Here is a 25,697-nt window from a genome sequence, read left to right on the forward strand (position 1 = left end):
AGTTTTTTTCCCGATCTTTCTGTCCTAATTCCCTTCCTTACTACAAACCCTGTCTCATGACGTTTGCCAACAGAGGCCCTAAGGCAGCGATGGCGAACCTTTTTGAGACCGAGTGCCCAAATTGCAACCCAAAACCAACTTATTTATCGCAAAGGGCCAACATGGCAATTTAACCTGAATACTGAGGTTTTAGTTTAGGAAAACCGGTTTGCTCCGCAGCGCGTGTTACTCGGGAGTAAGCTTGGTGAAGCAACCATGCAACGCTTCGAATGGGTGAATCATGACCCTAGCAGGGTTTACTCAGAAGCAAGGCCAGCCTAGATATGTGTGTGTGTGTGTGTGGGGGGGGGGAACTCTGTTTGCATGTGCCCACAGAGAGGGCTCTGAGTGCCACCTCTGGCACCCGTGCCATAGGTTCGCCACCACTGCCCTAAGGTCCCCAGAGTAGTCTTCTTGGTTGTCAAAGAAAACCCCTGTCTCTTTTTCCTACCAGCAAAAATGTTGGGCTCCAACTCACAGATTCTCTGCAGAAGATATAGTTTGTCATCTAAAGTGGAATGATATGCCGTTGAATCCATGACTGAATTTTTCCAATATTTTTAAAAGGCAAATAGCAGCTTTGTGAGCCCCTGATTACAATTAGGATCACCTCTAGGTGTGTAGGCTTTAACCCTTCCATGCCCATGCCTTTTCACTGCTCCAAACTGACCCATCCTAACTATCAAACCTAGAAAGGCAAGGAGAGACTCTCTATCACTTGGCTTGACCTTTGGCCTCTTCTGGTGTTTCAATGAGTAAAAAACTGGAATGGAGGAAACTTATCCCCCATCCCTTTGACACCAAAGCAAATTGGCCCCTGTATAGCGGCTGCTTTAAAAACAGCCCCCCCATGTTGGCTCCTGACATCTGGGCTTTTCTCCAGCTAATGGGACTCGCCGTCTCTCCCTCCTGGGGGAGGATTTTATAAAAACAAAATGGGGTTTGCTGGACGCCTCCTATTATTATTGCTGCTTTCATTGTTTTAACTAGTTCTATTTTAACTGTGTTTTTATGTTGTACATCGCCCAGAGCCCCTTGGGGATGGGGCGGTATAAAAGTCCAAATAATAAATAAAATAAATAAAAATATTACACACGCACAAAGTGATATTACACATTACACAAAGCACACCAAGTGCTTTGTTAAAACATTCCAGAATGGTGGTGATTTATGTACAATCTGCACAGGAAACTTTTCCTTAAGGTTACAGATAAGAAAAGGAATTGCATACATCATGAGCTAAAAATAAAGGAGGGCGAGGAACGGGGAGACCCTATATCTGGCACACCTACCATTTCACAAAGGAATCTACTCCAGAGGGGCGCAACTGTGGAAGATCTTTGGTGTCCTTGACCCAGATATGGACCTCACCAGACGCAGGGGACTTCCAACCTTCCACGAATTATTACAGAAGACAATTAGTTGTTAAGAAGCAGGGAAGTTTCATTCATCCACAGTTTTAACAGAACAAGTTTCATTAAACAGTAAACGCAGTGCAGTGGGCAGAGTTTTGGAGTGAAACTGCAGAGACCTGGGTTCATAAATAGTTGAATACGATTTTGGAACAATGCAAGAGAAACCTGGATTCAAATCCCCCCTTGGGCCTGGAGGTCTGTGGATGACCTTGAAACCATTACCATCTTTTAGCTTAACCAAAGGATGATAATTGGGGGGGGGGCAATACACTTGGTGTGGGGGGAGAGCACCATATGCTTCTAGGGGGACAGTCAGGCTAAAACATGATCATGTGGTTTTTTTAAAAAACAGAGGGAAAGGGAACAGTGCTGGTGGCCCTAAATCATAGGTGTCAAGCTCACGGCCCTCCAGATGTTATGGACTACAGTTCCCATCATCCCCTGCCAGCATGATGTGAGTTTGAGACCTGTGCCCTAAATGAAGCAACTGCAGGACATGGAACAAATCTGCTATGACAGTGATGGTGAACCTTTTCGAGACCGAGTGCCCAAATTGCAACCCAAAACCCACTTATTTATTGCAAAGTGCCAACACGGCAATTTAACCTGAATACTGAGGTTTTAGTTTAGAAAAAACAGTTGTCTCCAAGGCGTGCGTTACTCAGGAGTAAGCTTGGTGGTAGTCAGTGGCTTTGCTTTGAAGCAACCATGCAACTCTTCCAATGGGTGAATCATGACCCTGGGAGGGTTTACTCAGAAGCAAGCCCCATTGCCAGCAACCAAGCTTACTCCCAGGTAAAGGATTGCGCTTTAGTTCTTCCTATGAAAATCAGTGGGGTTTAACAGCGCTTAACAGGGTTACCTACACTGCTTCCCCAAAACTAGGTCTTAGGTTTAATGCTAATAATCGAGCCCAGCGGCCCAGGCCAGCCTAGATGTATGTGTGTGTGTGTGGGGGGTCATTCTGCTTGCGCGTGCCCACAGAGAGGGCTCTGGGTGCCACCTCTGGCACCCGTGCCATAGGTTCGCCACCACTGTGCTATGAGATGCCTGGATGGCACACATTGTGACCCGAAGTGGGGAAGGAAATATAAATCAAACCAAATGCATCATGGGAAAAAAAATCCATTCTGACTCTTATTATATAAAAATTAGACAGGCAAACTGATGCTCCTTAAAGCACAGGTGTGTATTACCTAGGATTCCAGGCGGCACATACTTAATGGACAGGTTCATGACTCCTCGGTGGTCAGCACAATTGAGGGTAGACAAACTCTGAAAGAGAAATGCCAGTAATAGGCAAAGCACATGCAGAACAGCAGCAAGGAATTCACATTCAGAAGGGGCAAATGTACTTTAGAGCAGAGCTGTCAACAGGACAGAATAAAGCTGAAGATCTCCACTGAGTCCCAGTTGGTTTTGAGCACCCAAATGTTGACTTTTGTTCTTTTGAAACCCTGAAATATCTGGAACCAGGAATCTGCTCTCGTTCGAACCTTCCTCATCATTAAAATATTCACTGAAAGCTTAACTCCGAATTCCCCTCCCTCTGGAGGGGAGGTGAGAATTTGCCAGGGAGCAGGGCCTTTTTTATGGAGGCCCCTCCCTAGCAGAGCATTCTTCATTTATTCATTATTCCAGTGCCTGCTTGGATGAATTTTAAGCACCGGGTAAAAACTTGCCAGGAGTTTTGAGAGTGGTGAAGTAATTAACCTCACCTGTCATTTTAATCGGCTGAAAGTTGTTTTGTTTCAGGAGGTGTGATTTTTAAGGTGCTGTAAGTTGCTTTGTGAACAATGATTAGTAAACGGGACAGTACAAGAAGAAACTGCAGCGATTCAAACCTGAGAAGTGCTATTGACTTCAATAGTACTTCTAGGCGGGATTTGGTCTTCTCCAGGTAGGACGGGCAGCACCTTGTAAGGGAGGATGGATTCTCCACTATCTTAACCATTCAAAATTGTCTTATTCAGAATAAAACCATTATTCTATCTAACTGGGGACTGTTTACAGTGGCTGACCTTAGCTTTCCAGGCTCCCAGGCAGAGAAAAGTCCCTCTCAACATTTGCTATGTTCACTGGCGACGCCAGGGATTGAACCTACGACCTTGTGCATATAAAGCTGATGCTCTACTATTAAGTCATCTGAATTCAGCAAAATTAAAGGTTATTGCTTTCATTTTTGCTGTGCAGTTAAATAATATATTGATTCTTGTCATTTTCCATTCAATTGTCACTTGTCATTGTGAACCACCTTGAGGGCCCAGGAAGGTGTGTGCCTGTGTTAAATAAAGTTAGCAAAATAAACATGGTACAACGAATCAATTATTTTATTGACTTAAATAATGCACTTAAAAGAACGTGTGTGTGCCCTTGCAGGTGCTCAAAGTGGTTTACAATGAAAAATTAAATGGCCATAAAACGTCAGCAACAATGAAATCGTGACAACTGAATAACAGCAGAGGAAGCTTTGAGAAAAACCTCCTACGCCACTGCTGCTCATAAGTTCACAAAAAGGATAGAACCCAGGGCTGGATCTTCTGCCAAGCTACCCAAGTGGCTTCTTGGGGTGGGACAGGTGAGGAGGGCATGGATGCACTGAAGGGTAAAGCTCATTCGCAGTTGGGTCCAGAATAGAGGGATGTACCTTGCTCAGGACAACAAACAACTTGAATCAACTCTGGTGCAGCCCCAGAAAAGGCCCAGCCTCTGGCAAACATCTGCCTAAATCCCAAAAGCAGGGCCCAACTAAGGATGCTACCGAATTTCACAACCACTCAAGTTCGATTCTAAAATCACAGTTCTGCTTCTCAGGATGAAACTGCTGTTGTATTCCTTCCTGACCACCCTCAGTGGCGTAGGAGGTTAAGAGCTCGTGTATCTAATCTGGAGGAACCGGGTTTGATTCCCAGCTCTGCCGCCTGAGCTGTGGAGGCTTCTCTGGGGAATTCAGATTAGCCTGTACACTCCCACACACGCCAGCTGGGTGACCTTGGGCTAGTCACAGCTTCTCGGAGCTCTCAGCCCCACCTACCTCACAGGGTGTTTGTTGTGAGGGGGTAAGGGCAAGGAGATTGTAAGCCCCTTTGAGTCTCCTACAGGAAAGAAAGGGGGGATATAAATCCAAACCTCCTCCTCCTCCTCCTCCTCCTCCTCCTCCTCCTCCCCCCCCTCCTCCCCCCCCCTCCTCCTCCTCCTCCTCCTCCTCCTCCTCCTCCTCCTCTTCTTCTTCTTCTTCTTCTTCTTCTTCTTCTTCTTCTTCTTCTTCTTCTTCTTCTTCTTCTTCTTCTTCTTCTTCTTCTTCTTCTTCTTCTTCTTCTTCTTTTTCATGACTTTCAACAGAATTACCACTCTCAAAACTCAAGACTGCTCTATGGATGCCCGAATCTACAACGAAGGCTTATCCTATATGTAATACACACTCTTACAAAGAAATCTGTGGTTGTGGGACTCTGGTTCAGACACCAAACATCTGCTGAACATGTAGAAGGTCCCAGGTTCAATGTCTGGCATCTCCAGTCAAAAATGGATGATATGGTGATGTGGAAAACCTCCATCTGGGGCTCTGGAAAACCATCACTAGTCTCAGCAGACAGTGGCCGAATCCCCACTGAGAAAATGAATCTGGATACAACCAGGCTTCAAAAGAATCGGCACCTTTTCATGGCCTTTTCGTGACCCCCCCCCCCCCTCCCCCGGCAGCTTCTGTCTAGCAAACTATCCTGGTTTTGAGCAATGCAGCAGCAATGCAGTAATCCCCACTATCGCGCGATCCGCTCAGCGGCTATCCTGATTGGCTGTTGTGTTGGGGCGGGAATTAATAAAAAATTTTTTTGCAGAACCATGTTGGCATGCACACGCGCAGGTTGCCTTGGAACGGAAACAGTGGAGCGGCTTGTTTAAGCAAAGCTCTGTTTCCGCACGGCCCCGACCTTTCGTGCCAATGTTTAGTTCTGCCTTATACTTGGTTTGGTGAAGTCAACAAAATGGTCCACATTGCTGCGTTTCCATGTTGCCTGATTGGATGGGAGGCTCCACGTCACTCTCAACGGCAGGAAATTCAACCCCCCGATCCTCCCCACTGCTCCCTTCCAATCCGGATCCATCACGGCTTTTTCAGCAGTGGCGTATCTGCCTAGGGACAAGGGGTACCCCTTGTCCCTGGGCGCCACTCTTCTGGTCACGTGGGGGGCGCAAAATCAGCCCCCCACGTGACCAGGAAGTCCTGCTATCTTGTCGTTTTCGCGTGCCTCGACCCCGTCCTGCTGCCTCCAAGCCCCCTCAACCCCGCCCTGGACTCCTCCCTCCCTTCCTCCCCACTGCCAGGCAGCTGGGTCCCGGGGCAGTGTGGAGGCAAGAGCTGAGGTGGGGCGGGGCAGAACTGGGGGGCAGAGCCTGAGAAATCCTGGAGACAATTTGTCTCCGGGCGCCATTTACCCGTGGTACGCCTCTGTTTTTCAGACAAATGTACATCCATCCAGGTCCGGGAAAAACCCATGATAAGGTGGACAAGGAGCACCAGAACCGCGATCGGCAGGAAAGTGGTGGGGAGTTTTGTATGAAACCTGGGTATTTCGCATGAGTATCACGCGGTTAATCGTCAGTGGGGATTCGACCAGTATTGACCTCAATGGACCAAAGGTCCGTCTCAATAGAAGGCAGCTTCACGCGTTCAGTACCTGACTTACTTACCCGTGGTTTGAGCATGTACCAATTCAATCTGTTGTTGCTCCAGTCCCAGCTCGCCAAGTCAATTTCCATCTCCCCAAGGAAACTGTTTCGTCCCAAAGGGTCGTTATGCCACACTGAAAGGTTCAGTTTTTGAATCAGCAAAACCATTTTCTCTATTTTATACTGCAGAGATGGGAAAGAGGCATTGGACCATTTAGACCAGTGGCGTACCTAGGCAAACTGGAGCCCTGGGCAAAACCTGAGTTTGATGCCCCCCCAACAACAACAACAACCTTTATTAGGCATTGAAAGAATAAAAGAAAGAAAGAAAACAAGCATTGGCAGGAAGGGGGTGGATTTAAAAGGAGAATCTGGGGGAATTTGGGCTGTGCCTGCTGTCAGGGGTGCAATTATTAAGCTAGCAGCACCAAAATTCCAGAGTATCTTCGTGAGCTCCTACTGATGATACCACCCAGGTATGGTGAAGTTTGGTTCAGGGGGTCCAAAGTTATGGACCCTCAAAGGTGTAGCCCCCATGTCCAATTAGCTCCCATTGGAAACAATGCGGGATGGGGACACTCCCTATGGGAATCCATAACTTTGGACTCCCTAAACCAAACCTCACCAAACCTGGGTGATATCATTAGGATAGTCTCCTGAAAAATCCCTGAAATTTTGGTGCTGCTAGCCTAAAAACTGCACCCCCTGCAGGCCAAAAACAGAAAAAACACTGAAAATTCAAAAAAAACCCACCTGCATTTTTGGCGCCCCCCACAAGGTGGCGCCCTGGGCAACTGCCCACTTTGCCCAATGGGAGGAACGCCTCTGATTTAGACATCTTGGTGTTCATTTCTGCTCAGGCAGAGAATCGTCTGTCCCGAACGTGCTGACTGAGATTCTTCAACTGCAGATATTCTGGACTGTCCAAAACCCTGAGGCTGTTTTCATGCCTGGAATTTTCTCTGTTACTAAGCTATGGACTTTTAGATCATAGAAATCTAGACGTAAAGAAGGAGGACCTTATTCTCCTTTCTTCCTGCCACAAGGGGCTATTCCCTGGAAGGGTCGTCTCCAGTTTGAGAAACACCAACATCAAAATTCAATATTAAAAAATCAAGAAGTATTGGGATAGAAGTACATATGAAAATGTAAAAAATGAACAATTTTTTCCCTTTACTGCTAAAACAATGCTATTGGGTACTCTGTCTGAAAATCTTCCGAAGAAGTTTAATGAACTATGTTGGCACTTGCTAAAAGCTGCAAGGGTAATAGTTGCATCTCACTGGAAAACTGAAAGAGATCTTAACACAGAACTCTGGGAAGATAAAGTTAGAAATTATGCTACAATGGCTAAATTAACAAACCTCATAAACAGACAGTCAAAACAAGTATTTGATGAGAAATAGTAACTGTATTTCTTATTTGAGGCTGAATCGATTATGTAATAATAATAATAATAATAATAATAATAATAATAATCGTCGTCATCATCATCATCATCATCATCATCATCATCATCATCATCATCATCATCATCATCATCATCATCATCATCATCATCATCATCATCGAGCTTCAGCGTCTATGGCACAAACCAGCTGAGGTCATCCCAGTGGTAATCGGCACGCTGGGCGCCATCCCAAAAACACTAGGGCAGCACTTAAAACATTTTCGAATTGACAAAATTAACATCTGTCAAATTCAGAAGGCAGCCCTGCTGGGATCCGCACAAATACTACGCCGATACATTACAACTTCCTAGGCCTTTGGGTGAGGCTCGAATTGTAATGAAAGCCAACGACCAGCTAAAGATCTGGCAGCTGTGAAATCTACAATAATATTAATATTAATAATAATAATATTAATAATATTAATAATAATAATAATAATAATAATAATAATAATAATAATAATAATAATAATGGTAAAGGTAAAGTTTCCCCTTCAGTTGTGTCCGACCCTGGGGTACCACTGCGAGCAGTGATTTCATAGGCAAGCCTTTTGTGGGGTAGCTTGCCATTGATTTCCCCGGTTATTCTTTACCCCCTAGCTATGTGCTAGGTACTCATTTACCGACCAAGAAGTGGATGGATGGCTGAGTTGACCATGAGCCAGCTGCCCAGATATCTGACCCCCAGGGGGCTCGAACTGTGAGTGGCAGTGCAAGCACTTAACCACTATGCCACGTGGCTCTTGTAATAATAATAATAAGAATACTAATTTGTCAATGATTAAGACATAAGGAATTGCTTATTATTGATGTTTTGGAACTAAAGGTTAGAAGGTAATGCATTTTAAAACTATGTAATGTTCTCTCTGAATGATATCAGTTTTGTATCTTTGAGATCCAACGTGTTAGAGTCGATACATATACAGTTAATGGATAGTTATATATATTTTCTTTTTCTTAAAAAAAACCCAAACCAATTCAGATATCCCGCTACCCAGAATATCTCGACTTTCTGGGTAATTCGGGCTTGTCCTTACCCGCAAAACCTCATTGTAAACAGGGCTGATGGTTCTCTTCTTCACTGATGTTTTCCTCTTGCCCATCCGAGCTTTGTCAGGAAGCAGATAGGTTTTGACGTACCTGGGAAGAAAGCAATGCTGAGTTAATGTTTAACAGAGCCGCATTGTTACCCCAGCCTGGTAACAGTGGACCGTCAGCAGACAGAACTGATTAAAGACCCTGCTGGGTTGTTAAACTTGGCATCTGCATGGAGTGATAAATCATCGGTGGGGGGGTGGGGAGAGGCATAGTCTGACAACAGCCAGCCACAGGGGGCTGCTTAGACACCTAGAAGGGCAATGGTAGATTTTCTCTCTCTCTCTCTCTCTCTCTCTCTCTCTCTATCTCTCTATCTATCTAAACTTTATTTTTTACCAACTAAAGAAATACAAAGATAGTTAAGACTTGAAAGAAAGTAAACATAATAATCATGTCAATCTTCACAACTGAAAGAATTATAATGAACACCATCATAATTGTATTGTCGAAGGCTTTCCTGGTCAGAATCACTGGGGTGTTATGTGGTTTCTGGGCTGTGTGGCTGTGTTCTAGTAGCATTTTCTCCTGACGTTTTGCCTGCATCTATGGCTGAATTGTAATTATAACGAACACATCATCTTATATAACCAGAATCAAATATAAACTATATCAGAATTAAGTACAAAATAGATATGCTTTTAGATCTGCATCTACAAGCACATGTAGCTGTACATACATTTAAAAAACCCCATTGTAACAGCCTAAGAATTATTTTCTCCAGTCAAGTTATTAGAATGTTATATATGCTTGGCTTACAATTATCTGTCTGTCAATACTGTTGAGAGTATAAATAGTAACATCCTAAATAATCAAGTAGCTGTATTAGTAAATCGTTCCACCATTTAATATTTAGAATACAACTCTCATTTTTGTTTAAATTCATGTTCTGGCAATGGTGATTTAGAGTCTGGGATGGAGGGTTTTCCTTTAGATTTATGTCTATAAAGAGTGAAATGTGGAAAGAGACCGGCTCTTGGGACTATGCCTCAGGATAAAAGGAGGGTGGTGATCCAGGAAGATGACTGCGCATTTGTCAAGAGCGGGCTACAGCGCCTTGGAAGAGCATTTCAAGTATACTCCTAGACATTTCCAGCTACAAGGACCTCAGGCAGAACAGCTTAGCTTGAGATCTTGAAGTAATGCTGTCAGCCAGAGGAACGACCCGTAGGCAGGATGAACCAATGACTTGACTCAGTATAAGGCTACGCTGTTTGTTCAAGGCATGGGGGAAATTATACCTTCAGTTAAGCTTTGTGTTTCACAGGAAGTCACGGAATTGAAGGCTGAAACCCTTTTTTTTAATGCAACAACAACAACCACCACCACCTTTATTTGGCATTTAAAAATAGGTTCTAGAGGATTGCCAGACATTTTTGAAATACAAATCAAGAGTACATTCAAAGCGCAGACAGGAAGGCTATATACATTACTTAGAAAGTTCTGTCACTTGTAAAAGAAATTTTGCTACTTTTTCCAAGAGCACGGCATCTGTGTTGTTTAACAGAAGCTCCACAACAGAACAGTCAGAGTCACTTTCAGATTTGTCTAGGGCCAGCCTGGGAGAGAAATTCCTAATGCCCACATATCTCGGACAGTCAAGAATAATGTGAGCGAGAGTCTCCACTTGATTTTTACAGTGTGGACAAACCCGATCCTGGAGAGGGATGGATAAGTAGCGACCCTTTGTAATGGCTGATGGGAAGGTATTGGATCTGGCCCTTGTGATAATCCATCTCTTTTAGTTAATAATTCAAGATATTTGGCTATGTGCCCCTGTTCCGGTATTATTCTGACAGAGAGGGGTGAGCATGATTTATTTGCTTGCCTCAACAAGATATGATATTCCTGTTCTAGAAGTTTACTTTTCAAGGTTTGGAAAATTTCTCTGGGTGTTAGCATACAGAGATCTTCCAGTAATAAACCTATTGAGTAAATTTTTGATTTGAGAAGTTGATACCATTCGGAGGCAAATAGGTCTGGGCGCGCTGTGTATATTAAACTGTGCACATCAGAGTTAAAACATAATTTGATCCAATACTTGAATGTGTGGCTGAAACCCTTTATGCACAGTAAAGAGACATTTAACTGTTTGGTTAGAATACCACACACTAGTTCCTTTTAAAAAAAGATTCTCTTGATTAGAGAAAAATATCTACAGACTAGTTTTCCTCTCAGAATGCAGGAAACAAAGTGGAGTTGGTTGGGAGTGTTAGTGGATTACAGTTTCACTTAGCTTAAGGATCAGACTTTCCTGGGCCGTTTCCGCACGAAGGCGGAAGCGGCCGGGTCGGCGTTTCCGACACCGACCCCACGACGCTGGGACTGTCCGACCCGGCATGTCCCCGAGGCCTGGGGACAAGGTAAGTGTCGGGTGGGGGAGGCGTCGTGAAGCCGCTGCCGTTCGCTCGGCAGCGGCTTCATGGCGGCGTTTCCCCAACAAGAGCGCTTCCAAGCTCTCTGGGGAAACGCCGGCTTCGCGGCGGTCGGGCGTTTTTGCCGTCTCCAGGCTGCCATTAATTGCCCGTGCGGAAACGGCCATAATTTATATAATTTCTCTTCTGTTCCATGTGTAGCCACCACAATATTTATTTATTCATTTTATTTCAAACATTTTTGGCCACTTTTCACCCAAGCAGGGGTGATGGTTGCAGCCCAGGGGTCTGCAACCTGCGGCTCTCCAGATGTTCATGGACTACAATTCCCATCAGCCTCTGCCAGGGGCTGGCAGGGGTTGATGGGATTTGTAGTCCATGAACACCTGGAGAGCTGCAGGTTGCAGACTCCTGTTGTAGCCCTTTCTCAAATTCCAGCAGTGGCAGAGATTCAGATAGGTTGGGAAGTCCAAGCATATCGTTCAGCGCTGAATTCTAAACTCTCAAATGGTGCCTGTTTGACAGACACAACCACCAACAAACCCTGTTCTGAGTCTGCCATTTGAATCTTCACTCACGGGTCTGTTCTGGCTTTCTTCTCATCCACAACAGCCAGATCTTTGCACTGGGAGACATAGATTTGGAATTCTCGGTTTTTCTCGTCGTAGTCCAAGGCAAACTGAACTTGCCCCTGCGCGGCGACACTTCCGAAATCTCCACTGTACACACTGAGAATGCTGCCGCTCACCTGTCCAGGGTGCAAGAGGAATATTTTAGGATGGCAGAATCGTCGTCACCATTCCTTCTTCTTGGCTGGAGAAAGCGTGAGAGCTTTTTCGGGCTCAGTCACCTCCCAAAATGTTTCCTGCTTTACTCAGGAAAGAAAAGATCTTAATGCTTAGTGCTTCTTGGATGGAGTGCTTCTTTAACTAGCTGATTGATACACAGATATAACTAAAACAAGAGGAAAATGTGGTGGGACAATTTAATCAGCACAAAAAACAACCTACCACATCAATGGTTATATCAAAAGTATATTGTGTATAATATTCAGAAAGTTAAACAAAGGATAAGCAATCACAAGAACAGGAAGAAAAACAATAATTACAAATGCAGCTAACAAAGAGTGAAACACACCACCCAAACACACTCCGTGAGAGGAGATAAACAGCTAAGTCCAGTCACGGTTCTTCCTCCACAACTGGTAGTGTGTTTTGCTCTTTGTTAGCTGCATTTGTGGTTATTTTTTCTTCCCGTTATTGTGATGTTTTATTTTTTGTTTCACTTTCTGAATATTATACACAATATACTTTTGATACAGCCATTGATGTGGGATATAACAGAGAGAAAGAGAGAGAGAGAAAAAGAGAACTGGAAATGTTTTTAACCATTATTGTAAGTTGCTTTACAACAAGTGAGTGTATAAATCTTTTTGTGTTATTTTTATTTTAAAGATCACTGAAGAGGGCCATGTGTCTTGCACAGGACAGAAGCCCAAAGTCTTACGGTCCACCCGAAGTTGTGGGATACCCAACAGATGACTGCCTGATCATTGTAGTTGGTGCACAGGGACATATGGAAGGAGATGGTCCTTCAAACACAACTTTGTCTCATCCATGGATCACAACAACTGAACCTGATTCATGGGAAACGAACAGGAAAATTTCTGGAGTCAAGCTATTGTCAAATGAAAGTCATATGAACTCCAGAGAAGTCAATAATGAAACCCCCCAAAAGTCAACTCTTCAAGTAAGCAACAGCCTTGCTAACTAGGGTCAATGACTATGGCAATCGGGACATTGTTCTTAATATCTTGGCATGTAGTGGAAGAGGCTCACAAATAATTTAAGGAGCTGAAAAGGATGGCCATGGACCATAAGTCTCTTATCACTGGCTATTAGTTGTGATGACCAAAAGTCTTCTGGGTTCAGAGGCAGAATTTTTGGGAGCTGTTAGTAGGATGCTGTAGGGACCATTGGTTTGATTCTTCCTGCCAACACTTATATTCTGAATGAATGGCAGATGTTGTCCTGGAAAAGTGTATGAGAAACATCTCTAGTTAGAGGCACCACAGCACCTTTACTAGATTTTTTGTAGGAGTACCTACCGAGGAGACAGAAGCCATGTCAGAGGAATGGCTGCCCATACTTGGTGACTTCTTGTGCCTGCTAAACTGGAAGCTGATTTCTGAAGCGGTATCAGATTCTGTCTGCAAATTAAATCAAGACAGAGGTTAAGTCGGGCAATACAAACCCCACAGTGTGCCAAAACACAAGCTCCATCAGGGTGGGAGACATTTGGCAAGACAAGGACAAGATGGAGGAAGGAACGTAATTCATGGAGCTCTACCTGGAAGAGCTGGAGGTTTTGATCAGTCAAAAAAAGATTTAATTAAACTGACCAGTCAAATGTTGGTCAAGTATTTTTTTTAAGCTTGAACTTTGTTGGAATGCCAAAGACTTTTAATTACTGATAAGAATACTTATGCTAATTATAGACACAAATAAGCGAACAATGAGGGGACTTGGCTCAGGGGTCGAGCATCTGCTTGGCATGCAGGAAGTCCCAGGTATAAATGCCAAAATCTCCAGTTGAAAAGGACCAGTAAGTAGGTGATGTGAAAGACACCCCCCCCACACACACACACACAAGACCCTGGAGAGCCCCTGCCACTCTGGCCCTTTCTGCACAGTGGAAAGGGTGCTGCTCCACCGGCAGAAAATATGCCGGAGGAGGGGAGGGGGCCGTTCACACGGGAGCATGCAAGCGTCCCCCACAGAGGCCAGCACAGAAGAGGCGGCTCCGCACGGAGCCGCCTCTTCCGCGTCCCCCCACACTCACCTCGTCCTCCAGCGTCAGTCTGGAGGGCTGCAGGGACCCGCCCATGCTGCCCTTCGACCTCCAGGGGTCGGAGGGCAGCGTGGGCGGGTCTCAGCAACCCTCCAGACCGACGCTGGAGGACGAGGTGAGTGGGGGGGGGGGACGGGAAAGTGGCGTCTTCGGCGTGGTGCGGTTCGCAAAGCGCCAATGGGAAGGCGGCGCTTTTCAAAAACCTCCCTTGGGAAGGGAGGTGGAAAGAGGCACCTTCACGCCACTTGGGGCCGCACAGGATGGGAACAGCTGCCTATGTGAACGGCTGCCCAGGGACCGGTGTTTTTCTGTCCCTGGGCCACTGTTTTTGGCCCCGTGCAGAAAGGGCCTCTGAGTAAACAAGACTGACTTCAGTGGACTATGGCTCTGATTCAGTGTATTCAAACAGTTATTGTGAAACAATAGCATCATCTATTTTTAAATGGTCATGAATAACTGGGTCAGCTGACATTTACAACAATTGAAATGATCAAAAGAAATGAAAAATGAAAATGACGCACAGTAACAGCAGCCTGTTATACTGTAAACATCTCTTCAGTTTACTATGCTCAGAACAATGGTCTGGCTCCTGAACCTGATTTAATATCAATTGATCTTTTGAAAACTAATTTGATATGGTGGAGTAACCTGTTGGCTTTTCTTGTCACTCAAATTAATGCTTCAGGAATTATTCCTGTAGCTTGGAAACATGCAATAATCGTTCCTATATATAAAAAAGGGGCCAAGGATGATCCCATAAATTATCGGCCCATCAGTTTGATGTCATCAACAGGCAAGGTTTATGTAGCCTTTTTGTAGCCCAGGCTTTGGAACTGGGTAGATTCAGAATCTGTATAGTATCCTGAACAAGCAGGATTTAGGAGAGGTGTTTCAGTTTCGGATCATTCTCTCACACTATGCCATTTAACCAACAAATACTCCTCTTTCCCAGGAGACAACTTTCCCAGGAGACACTGTAGCATTTATGGATCTTAAGGCTGCTTTTGACTCAGTCCCAAGGCCTTGTCTTTGGGCTAAACTGGTGAATACAACAATAGATAAAAGGCTTCTTTGTCTAATTTTTAAATTGTATGAGAATGTAACAGTACAAATTAATTGCAAATCGGAGGGCCAGCTAACTGGCTCCATTTCCCAATTGAAAGGCATTAAACCAAATTGTCTCCTAGGCCCTTTACTTTTTAACATCTACCTTAATGACATGATCCCTTGCCTCCAAAAATCAGCACCTCATGCACCTATGCTGGCTGATCCCGAAACCCCTGTTCTGCTGTATGCAGATGACATGGTGCTGTTATCTAGTTCAGAAGTGGGTCTTTTTAAGGCCTTAAATGCATTGATTGATAACTGTAATCATGAGGAACTGTCTGTAAATTATGATAAATCTATAATAAAACCTTTGTAAAATAGCTCTTGCTCTAGGCAGAAAGTCTGGACTGTCAAGGGACAAAATGTAGAGCAGGTGGCTATTTTAAATATTTGGGAGTCACGTTCAGTTATAATCTTATTTGAAAAGCTCAGATCCACTCAGTAACTGAAGCTGTCAGATTTAATACAAATGCACTCCTAAGATTTTATTTATTCAAAGGACAGCCAGAATGTACCTGAAGCCACTAAGACTTTTAATGCTGAGATAATCCCCCAGGTTTTGTTAGGTGCTGGCATTTGGCTAAGTGGAGTATCTAAGTCTTTGGACAACATATGTCTCCCATTCCCATAACGAATGACAGGAGTGCCGAGTTGTGTCACTAGAAGTGCTCTTAGAGTGGAGTTTGTGAAGCACTCATTTGAGTCTAGGGCTTGGATTGTTGTTTCTAATCTGAGAACAAAGATCCTTTTTGCAGTAACCAGGAGGGCTCTTGCACCTTTTAAAGTAAAACCATTTTAGACGCGCCTGGGAGAGGTGTGTGGAGAATAGGATTGACTTCCTTGGCCTTTCCTTTATAATGCTTGGGAATATGGATATTCAGGAAGCATTGAAGTTAATCAAGATGACGGTGAGTGACCTTGACTGAGTTAACACACGTCTGATTGCTCTCCATATCTGAAATTTCTTAGTCTCTTGTCACAGGCGTGCTTTTATTCTTGAAAGAGTGAATGTTCTGCTGACAGAGAACTGAGATGACGATTTGATAAGATCTCATTTTCAGATCGCTTCTGTGGTTGGGGATCCAGTGCAACAGAGACGGCAGATCACCTTTTGCTATTCTGTGATCAATGAACTGCCCACAGGACTCTCTGGATTATTCCTATTTTAAGATGAAATAGGGCCTTTTAAATTGCTAAGTAGCAAAAATACAAATGTGTTCATTCAAATTAAAACTGAAATATCATAATAAAAGGAATTAAGAGGGTGGAGCGTGTAGGTTTTTTTTAAAAAGTCCCTCACTTTCTACCCAGTGGATGGTCTTATGGTTAGAAAGGTGGGTTAGTATAGGACCCAATGTGGTATACTGGCAGACTAAGGTTTTGGAGAGTGGGGTTCAGATCTTATCTTGGTCATGAAGTTCATTTCGTGACTTTGAGCAGTCACTTTCCGTCAAACTAACCTGCTTCACAGGGTGGTTGTGAAAATAAAATTAAAGAGAGGAGACCCATGTAGCTCCTTGGAAGAAGGGCAGGAGAAAAGAAGCACTAAATAAACCTTAATCTCCACTGGGCCAAATAACCTTGGGTCAGATAGTATCGCTCAGGTGTTGGGAAGGTAAAATGAACATAAGAACATAAGAACTAGCCTGCTGGATCAGACCAGAGTCCATCTAGTCCAGCTCTCTGCTACTCGCAGTGGCCCACCAGGTGCCTTCGGGAGCTCACATGCAGGATGCGAAAGCAATGGCCTTCTGCTCCTGCTGCTCCCGAGCACCTGGTCTGCTAAAGCATTTCCAATCTCAGATCAAGGAGGATCAAGATTGGTAGCCATAGATCGACTTCTCCTCCATAAATCTGTCCAAGCCCCTTTTAAAGCTATCCAGGTTAGTGGCCATCACCACCTCCACTGTAGCAGCATATTCCAGAAACACCAAATCCACATGTTGTTGTGGTGAAGAAGTGTTTCCCTTTTATTAGTCCTAATTCTTCCCCCCCCAGCGATTTTCAATGAATGCCCCCTGGTTCTAGTATTGTGAGAAAGAGAGAAAAATTTCTCTCTGTCGACATTTTCTACCCCATGCATAATTTTATAGACTTCAATCATATCCCCCCTCAGACGTCTCCTCTGCAAACTAAAGAGTCCCAAATGCTGCAGCCTCTCCTCATAAGGGAACAGGGGAGAGCTAGGTATCCTCCTTGGAGTAAGGGCAGGATAAAAGTCTGATCCATAATCCTTGGTGCATAGCCCTCCATAATCTGATCCATAATCCTTGGAGCTATGAACATACCCATGCTATAGACCTTTGGACCAAGCTTCTGCTTCAAAAGAACAGGTATCACACAACTGAATTGTTCTGAGCACCGCAAGAACTTTCAGGCATGATCTGGGCTCCCCATGAGTTTCTTACCTCTGAGAGAAGGAGGGGGGTGGATCTGCTCAAATCTTTGGCTCTCTCCGGTTCCAGGTACTGCTGAGTTAGCATTTGAGGCTTACTGTAGGCTGGGGGTGGGGAGAAGAGGACAAACCATGAGAAGACAACCTGTACTTTGAATCTGAAGAACATAATGAAACCATTTCATTTCTGGTCCTTGGCAAAGCAAAGGGACGTTTTAGCCCATGGACAATGGGGCCAGCTGGCCCAGACCTCACGCCTCAGGGGGATCCGACGGCTCACAGCCCAGCTCTGTCAAAGAATGGGGGAGAGAAGAAGAGTGCTGCCTTCACCTGTCCCATCCGGGGCACTGTGATGCCTTTGCCTGGCCCTGGTGGGCGTATGTGTGTAGTCATTCTGAGGTATTATCTTGGACTTCTGCCTAGGAGCCCAGAATTCTTATAACCAATGAACTACTAAACCAGAGGGAGGAGGAAATAAGCAAACGGATATACATCTTCCTTCCTTCCTTCCTTCCTTCCTTCCTTCCTTCCTTCCTTCCTTCCTTCCTTCCTTCCTTCCTTCCTTCCTTCCTTCCTTCCTTCCTTTTTTTTTTTTTTTTTTTTTTTTTTTTTTTTTTTTTTTTTTTTTTTTTTTTTTTTTTTTTTTTTTTTTTTTTTTTTTTTTTTTTTTTTTTTTTTTTTTTTTTTTTTTTTTTTTTTTTTTTTTTTTTTTTTTTTTTTTTTTTTTTTTTTTTTTTTTTTTTTTTCTTCCTTCCTTCCTCCCTCCCTCCCTCCCTCCCTCCCTCCCTCCCTCCCTCCTCCCATTGTCTGACACAGGTTCTCTTTCTTAAAATCAGATATGATAACACTGATATCGACTGAACTGTAAAGAAATCACTTCAGGCGTAGGACAGAAAAGCAGCAAAGAAATATCTTCAATAATTCAATCAATATTTCAGGAAGGGTTTCACTGCCCTCTAGCGGTTGAAATTAAGCTTTCAGGTTACCCAAAACAGCCTGGCGGCAATTCGTTGGGAGTTAAGGATTTAAAGAACCAATGAATAACCAGGATGTGTGATCCTAGCGGAGGGAAACCATTTCACGAGAGACTCTCCGGGGCAGAGATGCTTGACAGGAAGAGACATTGCAGCAGAAAAGAGGTGGAAATGGATTCAGAACCCCCTTTGCACCCTGTTTCTTCTTTGAAAATCTCTGCCCTCCCAATGCTTCTTTTCAGCTTGCACACAATTGTGTATAACATGCTGGTGCAGCAGCGGCGTAGGAGGTTAAGAGCTCGTGTATCTAATCTGGAGGAACCGGGTTTGATTTGCCACCTGAGCTGTGGAGGCTTATCTGGGGAATTCAGATTAGCCTGTGCACTCCCACACATGCCAGCTGGGTGACCTTGGGCTAGTCCTCACCCAGCTTTGCAGGAGACTCTCACTCCAGCCCACACCTACCTCACTGGGGTTTTTTGGCCGTAGGAGGGCAAGGGGATTGTCAGCCCACTTTAGCGGGTCTCCTGCACGGGAGGGGGATATAAATCCAAACTCTTCTTCTTCTGGTTTAACTCTGGGCTTCTAAAGAAAAATAAACCATCTATCAGAAAATGGAAACATCTACTGGAGAAGCAGAGACTCACTTTCCATTAGTGCGTTGGCAGGTTGATATACTCTTGGCGGGGCACAGAGCCCGTTTGGGTGGGGGGCATCCTCTTAGCAACGGCCGAGCAATACCCGTTTCCCTCTGGAAAACAAATGTGATCAAGTTAAGCAGTGGAAACACACTGGCATCATTGAAACTACAGCTCAGAAAGGATTCTAAAATTTCCAACCCTCCTTTTCTCTCATTATATGGTCCAGACATTTATAGGTCCAAACAAGGAACCCATTACTTATAGCAGGGGTCTTCAAACTATGGCCCTCCAGATGTTCATGGACTACAATTCCCATCAGCCCCTGGCAGCATGGCCAAGTGGTAGGGCTCATGGGAATTGTAGTCTATGAACATCTGGAGGGCCATAGTTTGAAGATCCCTGACTTATAGTAATGGCCTGTAAGACTGAGTTGTTCCGCCAGGCCTTTGGAGTGTCCAGTCGCTGACTGAGTGCCCCTTTTTTATTCCTCCGGTTTGGAGTTCCCTTTTGCCATCTATGGGACCCACTTCTTCGTTTTGCTTCCCCCCCTCTTTGGGAGGGTTTGGGTGGAGTTTCATTGCATTGTATCATCTTTGTTAATTTTATACATTTCGTTTTAATTCCTAATTGTAATGGGGTTTGTTGTATATGGGTTGTAAGATGCCAGTAATGTTGTGCACTTCCCAGAGCGCTTCGGAGGTTGGGCAGTGTCGCTCAATAAATAAATAAATAAATAAATAAATAAATAAATAAATAAATAAATAAATAAATAAATAGCGGGAAGAGGTGAAGGTGAGGTGTGAAACATGTGTATTGAGTGTAGGAAGTCCCAGATACAGTTCCAGACTCATCCAACTGAAGGATCTCAGATAGTAACCCAATAGAAGTTACACTGAAGAAGGCTCGCAGCAATTGCTGTCTACTTTCAAGTGAAGTCTTGTTAAATGGACATAAATTTCATATGTCTGTGCTTCCAAAATGCTCATGTAAAAGAGTGGGGAATCAAACCTGGTTCTCCAAATTAAAGTCCACCGCTCTTAACCGCTACACCATGCTGGCTCAGGGATACAGTCTCTTTACGACAGTATTTTTTTTACCTGTAAGGCTCCAATCCCAAACATCTGAAAACTACAGAAACCAGTAAAACGATCTATGTAGATGCATTTGGGGATGGACTAGTTAGTGGTCGAATCCCCACTTGAAATTTGCACGCAGATCCAAACCTGTTTGTTGTGAAACCGTGTCCTCTTCATCAGAGTTTCTCCCTCCCCACCGCAGCGAGCACACAGCAGACACACCCTGTTGCAGAACTCTTAGCAATCCCCACTACCAGGTGAGCTCGCTTCGCTGGTCTCCCCTGATTGGCTGGCGTTTTCCCACTGCAGAAACGTACATTGTGGGGGCGTGGTCAAAAAAACCAGCGTGTAAAAGTTTAACGTTTAACTGTGCAAACAGTTGATTGTTACCTGTGTAAACCATTAACGATGCAAAGTTACACGTTTGACTGTTTAACGTCTACGTCCCCTTCTGCTGGCCGATCGCAAAAGCGGAAATGAAAGGCTGCGCACGCATCGCAGCACTGATTGGTTGCCTGAATTCCGCATCACACTCCAGGGCGGGAAATGAATCAGGGTTTCAACCCTCATCCCTCCCCTCGGATCAGCTCTGAACTGTGTTAATGGGGTCTATGCCACTTGAAACCAGGTCCTGCCGGAACGTGGATTAACGGGGAGAACGAGCACCAGAAACGGAATCTGCCACGCAAGCAATGGGGAGGTAGTCCCTCAAACCTGGTTAGTTTGTGTTCTGAAACCTGGCTAAGATGGTAGTGGGGATTCGACCAGCGAGTAACTGGCTAACACTCTAGTCATGAAAAGAAAATATACACTTTACAAGCCAACTCAGTTCCTAGAAGAGATTGATGCAAATTAACCCTCCTACATGATGCAGCCCACCAAACAGAATCTTACAGAATCCAAACATATATCTGTGAAGCAACAGAGAACCAGCTGTTAAAAGCATTTTGGTGTGGAGTGAGAGTATTTATAATCCTAATGCAAGGTTGTGACTCAGATGTTTGATGAAAGTCAAATCATCCTACAAACTGAAGCATGGATTTGGTTCCCTGTGGGGGGAAAAATATGAATAAAATACCAATGTGGGTACATTTGCAACAAAACGGATCTTTAAAAGCTTTCACTTTGAAGGAGTTATTTAAAGAGGAACAGTTGCTGTCGTTGCAAAAATATAATCTATGGGAATTTTACAAAATGATATATAAGTAACAATGCAGAAAAGGAACAACAAAATAAAGAGGTGATAAGAAACTTGTGCATTAAAGAGGCACATGTGAATACATAATATTTCCCCCCTAAAACCAATGTAATGTATATACCAGGGGTAGGGAACCTGCGGCTCTCCAGATGTTCAGGAACTACAATTCCCATCAGCCTCTGTCAGCATGGCCAATTGGCCATGCTGGTAGGGGCTGATGGGAATTGTAGTTCCTGAACATCTGGAGAGCCGCAGGTTCCCTACCCCTGGTATATACATTAGTCCATCATGAAGAGCATTCACAATGTAAACATGTTCCTATAACTGGATGGTGGCGGTGAGATTTGGGGAGAGTTTGTAAAGACCAGGAATACCCTGTTTCCCCGAATATAAGACATCCCCAGAAAATAAGACATAATAGAGGTTTTGCTGAAGTGCGAAATATAAGGCATCCCCCGAAAGTAAGACGTAGCAAAGTTTTTGTTTGGAAGCATGCCCGACGAACAGAACACAGAAAAATAGGTATCCCACAGAGGCAGAGATGCCTATAGCGCATCTTTGGGAACAGAAAAGAGTAATATAAGGCCACTGTCTTATTTTGAGGGCTCTGGGTAGATCCCAAGCAATGGGAAAAGAACCTTTGTCCTTTTTTGCCTGTTATCTGATGCTTTTGATGTACCTGATGCACGATTTTGTCACCAAGGAAAACCAAATACCAGGGCTCACATATATCACCTGAGACCCATTGGCTGGTCTTGTGAGGCATCATCTATTCTGACACAGAGAAGTTCTCCAGTGTCTCAGGCAGAGAAAAACCTCGGCAAAAGTGTCCGCTTGAAAACCTTTTTCACTAGCGATGCTAAAAACTGAACTAGGAACTTTTTGCCTACAAAGTCTGCACTCTGAATAGAAGCTGTCTTACATCAAGTAGGACCATTGGTCCACCAAAATCAGTATGGTCTCCTCTGAGTGGTAGAACTGCAGGCAGAGAAAGGACTTCACCAACACGTGCTCCCTGACATTCTTTAAACAGAGATGCAATGTCCAAAACAGATGCTAACAAACAGTGGTGGGATCCAAAAGTTTTAGTAACAGGTTCCCTCGCCAGCCCCCCCTCAGCAAAGGGGGCAGAGGCGCATGTGGGCAAACCCTGGAGCCCTGGGCAAAACCACAGGTTGGATGCACCCCCACACTTGGGCAACCACCCCACCATGACTTTAATTTTTTTGCACCAGGTCATTTCTAACACAGATGTATGCACATTGTAAGAGAAATGCCCCAACTTACTAATCTGAACACAGCAATGAGTGAAACACTGAGGTTCTTTGATAGAGACTGGGTAGGGACAGGGTAGGAAAGGCAGGGAATGGGCCGTTACTGCAGTACCTGAAAGGGATTAACCCAGTTCAGGGGATTACATTGTGAGTACATGGTGCTATATGGTTAGCCTGTGTTCAAAGGCAGTATGCCTCTCGGGGAGGCGAGGGCGTGGAGGTGGAAAAGCGGACCCAATTGGTAACCCCCTCTCGGCACACACAAATAATTAGTAACCCACTCTCGGGAACTGGTGAGAACCTGCTGGATCCCGCCTCTGCTAACAAGCGAGCAAGCGAGTACCTGACAATGCAGAATAATCTTGTTCTTGAATGACTTCTCTTTCATCAGCAGCTTCATTTTGCAGGGGGTCGCTCGCAGGAGCGCAAGGCTTATTGCCACGCGGTTCTTCATTCGTTTCTAGGTGGTTTCGAGTGTCTGGATTATTTTCCAGAGTCACTTTATCAAGATCCTCCAAAGATGCTGACTCTATTAATATTTTAACCCGGCCCACCAACGAATCTGCCTTACGTCTGCTTTCATCAGCCATGACGTACTCGTCTGCGGGCGTCTCGGGTTCAAAAATGATCCCGCTCGGCTCTTTGGTTGGGGATTCAATTTTAAGGGAAGGCACACGAACGGGCAGCTTGGACCTCCTTGGGCAACGCGGTGCTTTCTTCTCTTCTTCCACCGAATGTTGCTTCCCGTTCCCGTCATTCGAGTTGTTTTTATGAACTGACCCTTTGCTCCCACCATAGGTGGATCTGGGGATACAGGACCCCGATCCTTTTCTGGGGGGTGCGATGTAAACAGGCTCATCTTCACTGGAAGATAAGGTGGCAGTTCTTTTGGGAAGGATCCGGGCTTTGGAGTAGATATGAGAACCCGGCTTTTCGTCACTGTTTTGGCTCTGGTTGGATTGTACCGAGGTCGACCGTCTCAGTCTGGGTGGCCTTCCATTGACTTCCACCACGCTGGCTTTTTCGGAGGGTTTCTGAGGCGTATCTTTAGTTAAGGCCGATTCTCCTCCCTTCTCCCAGAAGTTCTTAAGATTTTTGAAGTGTTCCCGGTCTAGGCTTATCTCTTCACCTTTATTACTGAGAGATGAGATAGTATAATTGCCACTTAGTTTCAGGAGACCGTCATCCCATTCAAGAGAGGGCAATTTGGAGCTCTTCAGGGATAGCCTCTTTGTCTTCACTGGTATCTTGCTGGAAGGACTCGTTTTTTCCTGAGCAGTGGGCTGGATTGATGGGCTTCCTGCATCAGGAATATCAGGAACATCCACGCCGGCCAGGTAAGTTAAGTCATTCGGATCCTTTCCAGAAGGCTTTGCAAAAAACACCGAGCATCCTTCAGGGTCTGTAACAAGAATAGAATTTTCAGAGCCTGTTTGTAACTTCTGTACAAAAGCCGTGTGCAATTACTGCCCTGTTTCCCCGAATATAAGACATCCCCGGAAAATAAGACGTAGTAGAGGTTTTGCTGAAGTGCGAAATATAAGGCATCTGGTTCGCCTGTGCTTTAATTTGGACACTGGTATCCTTATCAATCATATCCTCCCCCAACTCCATGGATCTAAGTGGTGGCGGGCAGTTGAAATTAAAATACTTTCCCTGGGATTCTCCTGGGACTCTTTACAAATGCTACCTCCTTCTGAACTCTTTTTTCAACTAGAAAGGCGACTCCTTGACCGAGGGGCTACAAGTTCTACAAGACCCGGTAGCGCGAAGTAACAAACCACCTTCTTTTTCAACGTCAATTTCGAAACCAATCTGATGGCGAACTATCTAGAGTACACTCCAAGAGCCCAAGCTTGGCCAGATGGACATACGAAGGACTCGTTGTAATTCCTTCAACATGTTCTGTACTCCCAGGGAGGTTTGTAAAAATTGACTTACCATAAGGAAGCGGAAATGCCCCCACAGTTCTATAGTGGTGCGTCTATGGACTGCATATAATGCCAATTGCCCCAAATATGAAGAAGCTAGGATGGGCTTTTGACTCATATTCCTGCTAAGTTTAAAGGAATACTCTATTTACTGGGAAAGGTTGCATTCCTACTTCAAACAGCTCTTCTTCTTCATGATTTTGAATTCTGTAGCTACCGGTTCCTTTTAGGAACTTTGGAATAATACCTGTGTTGGTTTTATATATGGAACGGTATGGATAATGCTGATTTGTTATATTGGTATTATGCCTAAAATAAAGTTTTCAAACTGTTTCCCCTAATATCAGACACCACAGAAAAATGAGACATGATAGAGGTTTTGCTGAAGTCATGAAATATAAGACATCCCCCGAAAGTAGAACGCTGGTGCAAAGTTTTTGTTTGCGAAGCATGCCCGACGAACAGAACAAAGGAAAACCAAGATATCCCCTGAAAATAAGACATAGCACATCTTTGGGAGGAAAAATTAATATAAGTGCTATCTTATATTCGAGGAAACTCTGTATATATGTATATAAGGTATCTAAGAAATGCAAAATGATAGCAGGATTTTTGTTTGGTACGATAATGGACAGAAAACAGAAATATAAATCATCCCACCGAAAATGGGACATACCGTAGCATCTTTAGGAGCAAAGATGTACATAAGACATTTCATCTTCATTTTCGAGGAAACTGGTATGTTTAAGATATGCAACATCGCTGTACGGTTTAATTATTTCATAAAGTTTCTGTTTAATAGGGGCAGCCTCTGCTTTAATTAAAATTACATCAGTAGCCCCAGACTTGGCTGACATTCTTACTTTTCACCTTGGAGGTGGAAAGTGCTGGTAAGCCAGTCTTGTGGCGACCCCGAAGGATGTGTAAGGCTAGAGACAAACAGGTGGATTTGTCGTCAACTGCCTCAGTGGAGCAACCCTGGACTTTTTTGGTGGTTTCCCATCCAAGTACCAATCACAGCCACGCCCACTTCACTTTCAAGATCTGACAAGATCGGGCTAGCCTGGTCAGGGCACTTTCCACCTGACAGGAAACAATTCAAAAAGTTTGCCCAAAGGTTTCTGTGACAGCCGTCCACATACCTGTGGAACAGAGCCGTAGGCCGTTTCCGCACGGCCACGCTGGGGGTTGGGTCAGCGTACATGA

General features: G+C 44.5%; 1 protein-coding gene across 1 annotated transcript in view; it reads right to left on the reverse strand.

Moving 5' to 3' along the window:
* The window catches only part of LOC125442931 (synaptotagmin-like protein 2), a 78,091-nt gene that overhangs the window by 8,246 nt on the left and 44,148 nt on the right, over positions 1-25,697 (reverse strand). The window contains exons 7-15 of the mRNA XM_048514721.1: positions 22,904-23,962; positions 19,032-19,122; positions 17,411-17,555; positions 13,153-13,254; positions 11,624-11,793; positions 8,613-8,715; positions 6,147-6,308; positions 2,651-2,729; positions 1,332-1,431 (exon numbers count right to left, since the gene is read on the reverse strand). Of these exons, the coding sequence (XP_048370678.1) occupies positions 1,332-1,431; positions 2,651-2,729; positions 6,147-6,308; positions 8,613-8,715; positions 11,624-11,793; positions 13,153-13,254; positions 17,411-17,555; positions 19,032-19,122; positions 22,904-23,962 (2,011 nt within the window). The remainder of the gene's footprint in view (positions 1-1,331; positions 1,432-2,650; positions 2,730-6,146; positions 6,309-8,612; positions 8,716-11,623; positions 11,794-13,152; positions 13,255-17,410; positions 17,556-19,031; positions 19,123-22,903; positions 23,963-25,697) is intronic.

This window comes from Sphaerodactylus townsendi, linkage group LG13, assembly GCF_021028975.2.
Source record: "Sphaerodactylus townsendi isolate TG3544 linkage group LG13, MPM_Stown_v2.3, whole genome shotgun sequence".
Lineage (NCBI taxonomy): Eukaryota > Metazoa > Chordata > Lepidosauria > Squamata > Sphaerodactylidae > Sphaerodactylus > Sphaerodactylus townsendi.